General features: G+C 50.7%; 1 protein-coding gene across 1 annotated transcript; it reads left to right on the top strand.

Moving 5' to 3' along the window:
- The first annotated feature begins 1,486 nt into the window (after positions 1–1,486).
- On the top strand, positions 1,487–7,765 carry PROK1 (prokineticin 1). The gene is made up of 3 exons (XM_003409565.3): positions 1,487–1,558; positions 4,397–4,522; positions 7,237–7,765. The coding sequence occupies exons 1-3, from the start codon at positions 1,487–1,489 to the stop codon at positions 7,354–7,356; spliced, it is 318 nt and encodes a 105-aa protein (XP_003409613.1). The 3' UTR covers positions 7,357–7,765.
- Positions 7,766–8,028: the final 263 nt, after the last annotated feature.

Below are 8,028 nucleotides of genomic sequence, written 5' to 3'. Positions count from 1 at the left end.
TTATTGGAGCTCCATCACATCCTGCCAGCATGACTGACCTTTCACCTCTCAGGAGATTGAGCTATTACCTTTAGTCTCCAGTCTCTTCTGCAGACAGAACTGGTATCATGTGATCTGAAATTCTCGTCATAAATCACAATGCTAGACTGTCTGGAGGCCAAAGTCCCGAGGAAAACAAAGACACTTCTATCAGGCATGACTTTCCAAGGGTCCAGAGATACCTCCTAGTAGCTGAGAGCGAAAATGCCCCATGCCTCTTTGGGTAAAGCTAATTCTTCACTAAGGAGCCCTGGTGACACAATATTTGAATGCTTGGCTACTAAACAAAAGGTTGGTAGTTTGAACTCACCCAGCGGCTGTGTGGGAAAAAAGACCTGATGATCTGCTCCTGTAAAGATTATAGCCTAGAAAACCCTATGGGGCAGTTCTACTCTGTCACATGGGGTCGTTATGAGTCAGAATTGACTAGAGGGCACCTAATCAAAACACACACACAACAATAACAACAACACTACAACAAAACAGTCACCCATCAAGAGGGCTGGGACCAGGAGCTTCCTCACTCAGCTGGAGGCACTGTACCCAAATTCAGCTTCCCACATGACTGGCCCCTGAGCCCATGGCTTGTCCCCTCACAGATGAAGCCCGTCTCATGCTCACTCCATAAAGAAGGAAAGCAGCAGTTGGCCCCTGGCACCTTTAGCTGTACCCCAGCCTAAGCTTGCTTCTCTGCCAGATGCTGAGAGAATACAGACCCAGTGCCTGCTGGTCTTCTGTCCTTTGGTTCCTGTACCAAGTGATACTGGTTGGTGTTTGTCCTGAGCCCATTACAGAACAATTCCTTATCTGTATCCAGGAACATAAACCCCATCGAGCCTGCCTTGCTTTCCTACTGTTTCTTGTCTCCCACTGGAATTTTAGCTTCCTGGCTACAGGGGCTGTCTTACCCTCTGTGTCCCCTCAACCCCTACCCCAAGTGGAGCCTACAGTGAGTGCTCAGATAATCCCTGTTGGTTGGGGGAGCCTGAACCAATCATTCCTCATGTTGCTTGGTTTGATGCAGGGAAGAATAAAGGACCATGCTGTAAATACCTTAATTCATTATCAAATCCCCTCCCCTCTCAAGCAGGACAGAAGATGCCCCAGAGGCAGAGAAGAGTATGGAGTGAAACGTACAGAACTCGGCTGAATCACTGCGTTCTTGGGAGACTTAGAGCAAGTGTCGAAGCCCACGATGTGTTCATTTTTATTGGTTTTGATGGTGATTTGATACCATTAGAGATTCAGGTCTCACCTTGGTCTCTGAGCTCATGTGCGTAACGGCCGTGATGGCAAAGGGAATAGCAGCCCTGGATGGACCATATAAATCTGGGAGGAGGGAGGGGCAGGAGCACCTGGCCTCCCAGCTTGGCCGGCACGAAGCTGAGGGAGCTGGAGGCAGCGAGAGGCATCTGAGCAGACAGTGTTTGCCTGCATCCAAGTGACCATGAGGACAGCTGTGCACGTCTCAGTCATGCTCCTCCTTATAACTTTTTCTGACTGTGCCGTGATTACTGGGGTAAGTCGGCTCACATTCTCTAAGCCCTGGGTTTGGGGAAGATGTCAGGGATTGCAGGGGACGTGAACACGGGAAGAAGTGGGCAGCTCCGTTCGCGGGACACGCCACAAACCCACAGGGGGACCAGGGAAGTTAGCCATCAGACAGCACCTTAGAGAGAGCGCTTTCACAGGATCTTCAGGTTAGCTGGACCTCACTCTACTAAATAGCATCTGCTTTGGGGAACTATGTGTAAATCATATTCCGTTTTAAATGGATTAGGAGAACATTGAAAAATCTGAATTTCAGTCCATTGGTAAAATGAGGATTTCTATTGTGTAATAAGGAATTCCTTTACAAAGTGAATTAGCACCTCCTTAACGAGCTCTGGTGGTGCCGTGGTTAAGTGCTCATCTGCTAACTGAAAGGTTGGCAGTTTGAACCCATCAGCCGCTCTGTGGGAGAACGATGTGCCAGTCTGCTTCCATCAAGATTACAGCCTTGGAAAGCCTATGGGGCAGTTCTACTCTGTTCTATAGGGTCGCTATGAGTCGGAATCAAGTCGATGGCAGTGGGTTTAGTTTTGGTTTTAAGCTTATTAGTATCTATTGTGTAAATATAACCTCTGCTTTCTCTGCTAAGAAGAAAGGAAGCTTTGGAATTCTTTCTTTCCTTTATTGTTTATGTGTTCTCACTCCACGCTTAGTTCTGGTAGGAATATGAAAGACATCAAAATTTGACTGAGTGTACCCAAAAACTAGCATCCAGATAATAAGCAGAAATTCATTCTCAAATCAGACATTCTGCACGCATGAGCAAAATGCATCACAGTGCTCAAAAGCCCTTGGATTTCGGTTTTCTGCCAGATGTTTCGCCTTACCTGGAACCACTCTCAGTTGGAACACACATTGTGTTACCAGGAGGGATCTGTTTTTATTAAAACAGAAAGTAACACCTTACCTGAGAGCTTCCCAGATAAAATATGCTAGAAAAAAAAGAGGGAAATAAACTTCTGTTGAAACCGCCTCCAATCTTGTACATGTTGTTGTTGTTGTTAGGTGCCATCAAGTCAGTTCTGATTCATAACGACCCTATGTACAGAACAAAACAGAACTTTTCACACAGAGAATGGAAATGTAGAGAAATGCCAAGCCATTCCTGGAATAGGATTAGTTTTAGTGTTCTCAGAAAGGAACACTTCTTCCTTCTTCTTCTTTAAAGAAAAAAAGACTGAGTTCAAAAGAACAAATATTAAAGGCAAGTCAATGCTTTTGAGACCCAAGGCATGAATAGATTGTTAGGATAGATTAGACCTCATGAATGTAAACCAGGGAGGGCTGTCCTCCCGTTCCGTAGCTTGATGATCTGGGAGGGTGAGGACAGAGGAGTAATGCCTTGTTTACCTCACAGTGGTAGACACCAGGCATGGTGCCCAGGCTAACCTCACCATGTCAGCCCAATGATTGCCCAGGGTGGCAGAGGGACAGGCAGGTAGGACAGAGGTGGGAAAACATGTTCATTGTACATCCTTCAAGTTGACCTTTTGAAAGGTGCAACGAGAGAGAAAGCTAGGGGATGAGGGAGTGGCTGAATGATGTGATAAGTGGTTGGAACAGGGTGAGGGGAAGCCAGGCATCCCACCTTTCTCCAGCCCCTGTGCCTCTCTGCCTGGCCAGGCTGATGCCCCAGGTCTGTCTCTTAGGCAGAGCCCAGATTCCATCATCTCCACGCTCTCTTCTCCCTGGACTACAAGGGGTTCTTAGTGGAAGACCGTGGTCCTTCCTCCCAGGGTGGGACAGTAACCTCCAACCCCTACTAGAGAAGAAGAGCCAAGTGGGATTTGCTTTCCCCTAACCTTGAGCTTTCAGGGGGCTGGTTTGTGTGGGAGACATGCCTTCACCTGAGCTGGAGACTGGCATGGTCAGGTGGCTGCCACCAGCACCTTGTCTGGGGGATAAGCTACCCCGACCTCCCTGACTTTCTCTCCTGAGGCTGAGTGAGTAGGGAGCTTCAGCTCCTGCCGCATCCTGTACAGGCAGCCAGCGGGTATTCCTCCGACTTCTACTGGGGAAGAGCTCACCAAAACTCAGCTCCAAATTCCAGCTGAGAGGAGCTGCAAACCTTCTCTGGAAGTGGAATGTCTGGATGCATCTCCCTTGCATCCCATTTGAGTCTGGACCAGTACAGAGTTCTGTTTGCCCCAGTCCAGGCTTTTGTATCTAGAGGGCTTGTGGGGTCTTCTTTACAAATGGCACTTCTAGAAACTAGGAAGGGCCACCCAGCCCTTGTTCTATGAGTTCAACCCAGAGGGGTCCATCCCCACCTGGGGATCAGGGAGGCCAGCAGAGAAGCATGGCGGAAGACACTGGTCACTGGAGAGAAGGGGTGCCAACATGAGGAGGGGGCAGCAGCCAGGGGTGCTGATCAGGGCAAGAATGTCCAGATCCAAGGCATCTCAGCACTGACCACCCAGGGACTCAGGTCTCATTTCCCTCTCTAAGGATTCTAATTAATTCAATGTAATCAGCAGCCATTGAGCATCTACTGTGTGCCAGGCCCTGGCCAAGTGCTGGGGTTACAGGCCCCAAAAAGCTGTGACTCCTAACTTCTAGTCTTGTGAGAAAAGGAGGACAGCCTCCCCATAGAGTGGCCTCAAAGGAGCTTGGAGGGCTCATCGGATCCAAATGGCATGTCCTGCTGAGCCTGAGCGTCCTCTGGCGGGGAGCGGGGCAGCAACGCACTGAGCAGTGCACAGTCCACCTCCTCCTTCCCTACCCCTGACAGGGGTTTTTGGATGTCCCTTCCCTCTGGTTTCTCTTGGTGGCACTAATGGGCTGCCCCTCTGTTTCCCTCCTGCAGGCCTGTGAGCGGGATGTCCAGTGCGGGGCGGGGACCTGCTGTGCCATCAGCCTGTGGCTGCGAGGGCTTCGGATGTGCACCCCGCTGGGGCGCCAAGGAGAGCAGTGCCACCCCGGCAGCTACAAGGTACTACACAGTGCCTCGTGGGTGCACATGAGCCAAGCAGACAGTGCAGGGCCTTGGCCCATGGGAGGCTCATCTCTTGCTCCATCTGGGCCCTGGGAGGCTGTGGCTCCCAAGGAGAGTGCCAGAGAGGGCCCCTGACTCTCCAAGGGAAGGAGGCAGCCACGGAGGTGCTGTTGCTGGACCTGCCACCTCTAAGCGCCCACCTTACCTGGTGCCCTGCAGATAAACATTACCACTTATATTTGTACGGAGTCCCTGGGTGGTGCAAATGGTTAACGTGCTCACCTGCTAACCAAAGGGCTGGCGGTTTGAGTCCACCCAGAGTTGCTTTAGAAGAAAGGCCTGGTGATTAAAAAAAAAAAAAAAAAAAAACTTCTGAAAAATCAGCCATCGAAAACTCTATGGAGCACAGGTCTACTCTGACACACATGGGGTCATCATGAGTTGGAATTGACTCTATGGCAACTGGTTTGGTTTGGTTTTATATTTGTACAGAACCTGACTTTTTCCATGTACAAGCTTCTAATGCAGGCTGGAGAACCCCAGATCTAATCTGATCCTCACAACAATGCTGGGCAATTGGTATCAGGTCCCCATCTTCCAGGTGAGGAAACTGAGGCACAGCCAGGCCATGTGACTTGCTCAAGGCACACAGCCAATGAGACAAAGCTCGGGTGTTTTTGTGGTTCTAACTCTAGTAATACCTCATTTGATGCTGGGGCACTGCCTGTTGGCTTTTTGGGGAGCAACCTGGGGGGTGGGAGTACCAATCACATAGACTATTAGGCCTGGGGGCTGTGCCAGCTCAGCCCCTCATTTGCTGTGTGATCTTGGGCAATTAGCATAACTGCTCTGGGCCTCAGCATCCTTCCGTTGTACAATAAAGGAAGTACACTGATTATCTCAATGTCTCTTTTGGACCTGACAAATTCAGATTTTGAAACACCCTTTGCTCTGTAGGAGTTTCTGGTCAGGAACAGGAAACGAGACCTACAAAATGGCCTCCCAATTTGGGCCTGGACAGGGTGAGGCTAACGGGGTACCGAGGGCACCCACTCTTTTGCATCCTAGGGGCCTTGCTTGCCTCACCCTGCCCCGACCCTGCACGCATCCCCTGACAACCGTCTCACTGCCCTGAGGATGAAGTGTGGCTCACAGGACCCTGGCTTATGAAAGGTCAGGCGTGAGCCTGGGCAGGGGCTGGGGAGGGGCCCAGGCCTGCCAGCCACCTTCCCTGGGCTCTGTGGTTCAGGAATCCTTGAACCTGAATCCTGTGGTTCAGGAGCTCTGGTTTAGTATGAGCTCAGAGCATCCTCCAGCCATTGCCCTCCCAATCACAGCCTTCTGGGGGATGAGGAGGTGCGGGGGAGGCTAGGGTGGGCCGCACAGCCATCCTCATCACCTTGAGGTGTGTGAGATGGTTTGGCCGAAGATTTATATTCCCAGGCAGGACAACAGTTGTAATAGAAGTTAATGCTGAATGCCTACTCTGTGCTAAAAAGCGCTTTTTGTGAACTACATAATTTGAACCTCTTTACAGCCATATGTGGTAGGTGTTATTATTGACCCATCTTACAGATAATGAAGTTGAGGCACAGAGAGGCTAAAAAATCACCAACTGCCCCACAGCTGGAAATTGGCACACCTGGGCTTTGAAACCACCAAGCGGGTGGCTTCATAAAGGACCTGGGTGATGCAAACAGTATGCACATGACTACTAACCTAAAGGTTGGTGGTTCGAACCCACCCAGAGGCTCCGAGGAATAAAAACCTGGAGATCTGCTTCTATAGAGATCATAGCCAAGGAAACTGAATGGAGCAATTCTACGCTGTAACCCATGGGGTTGACATGAGTCAGAATCGACTCCACAGCAAAGAGTTTGTTTGTTTTTATTTTAGTTTTTGGTGGCTTCAAAGAACAGACATTTACTTCCTCACAGTCTGGAGGCTAGAAGTCTGAATTCCAGGCATTGGCAGGACTATGCTCTCTGTTTGCTCTAGGGGAAGATCCTTTCCTGCTTCTTCCAGCTAGTTTCTAGTGGCTCCCGGTGTTTCGCCCTTGCTGTTTCTTGGCTTGTAGATGTATCTTCACATGGACTTCTTTGCTCCGTGTCACTTCTCCCCTTTTATAAGGACACCATTCATATTGGATTAGGTCCCACCCTACTCCAATATGACCTCATGTTAACCTAACTGATAACAACTACAAGGACCCTGTTTCCAAATAAGCTCACATTGACAGGTACCAGGGGCTGAATTTGAAGGTATCTTTTGTGGGACACAATTCAATCCATAATAATGTGCAATAAGTGATATTCAATCAATGAGCGTGTGTGTGTGTGTGAACGTGTATATGCACATGTGTGCTGGGCCAGCAAGGGGGCCCAGGTGAGCAGTGTGGGGATTGTGGATTTTAGGGCTGGTGGCTGAGAGTATTGTGGCTGAGCTCACAGTCTCGAGAGTCAGATTGCCTGAGTTCAAATCCTGGCTCTTCTACAAATTGGCTGTGAGACCTTGGCGTGTTGCTTAGCCACTCTGTGCCTCAGTTTCTTCATCTATAATCACTATTATTGCTGTGCTGGGTGAGGAGGAGCAGGGAAGTAAGAGGGGGTGAGGGGGAGAGCGCTTGCCAGGGGCTGGGCTGACAGAGGCTCCTGCCAGGAGGTGGGCCTCTCTTCAGTGACGGTGTTGTCCCTGTTCTCTTCTGTCTCCAGATCCCCTTCTTCCGAAAACGCCAGTACCACACCTGTCCCTGCTTGCCCAACCTGCTCTGCTCCAGGTTCCTGGATGGCAGGTACCGCTGCTCCGTGGACTTGAAGAACATCAACTTTTAGGAGGCGTCTGGTCTCAGACACCCACCGGGCCTCTTCCCGCGCAGCCTGGGTGGTCTCTTCTGGACTTTCACCTCCACCACGAGGCCCAGCTTCTCCCCAGCTCCCCACATTGCCTACCCTCATCCCTCCTGCCAGCGTGCACACATACACACCCTGCAGTCCACCACCAGCCTGAGGGTGTCCCAACTTGTGGCCTGAGAAGAGGTTCATACAACCTCCCTGAGAAGTTATAAATGCCCTCCCCATCCTACACCAGCCCTTTGTCTCCTCTGAGGTGACTGATCTCCTCCCCAGGCCCTGTCCCTCTCTCTTTGTATATGCCCTTCTCCCTGAATCAGACGACCCCAAGCACAGACCCTGGGTGCAGCCATTGCTCAGAGTCACTGGTCCTGACCCAAGCCTCAGGCCCTTTTCGGGAGGTCTGTGAGGGTCAGTCTAGAGTGTTGCTCTTCCGTTGATTAGCCCACTCCTCAGGTGATCAGCCCTGCCTTCTGGGCAGTGGACAGTCTCATGGCGTGTGTGGGGAGTTAGCCTGTGGCCTGCAGCTGCTCACTAGGCCCAAGTTGTAATGTCTGTAAGGTCCCCCCACCCCCGGCACACTGGACCTGGTTGCCAGTGAAACCCCAGTTCCTGCTGCCCTCCCCACCCCAACTGAAATGCAAACAGTGGCAA

This window comes from Loxodonta africana, chromosome 3 (genome assembly GCF_030014295.1).
Source record: "Loxodonta africana isolate mLoxAfr1 chromosome 3, mLoxAfr1.hap2, whole genome shotgun sequence".
NCBI classification, from domain to species: domain Eukaryota; kingdom Metazoa; phylum Chordata; class Mammalia; order Proboscidea; family Elephantidae; genus Loxodonta; species Loxodonta africana.
This window is presented reverse-complemented; position numbering and strand designations above follow the sequence as displayed.

Coding starts and splice junctions, on each gene's coding strand:
- PROK1 (XM_003409565.3), top strand. CDS start 1,487: ATGAGGACAGCTGTGCACGTCTCAGTCATGCTCCTCCTTATAACTTTT. Junction 1,559..4,396: donor ACTGTGCCGTGATTACTGGG/GTAAGTCGGCTC, acceptor TCCCTCCTGCAG/GCCTGTGAGCGGGATGTCCA. Junction 4,523..7,236: donor GCCACCCCGGCAGCTACAAG/GTACTACACAGT, acceptor TTCTGTCTCCAG/ATCCCCTTCTTCCGAAAACG.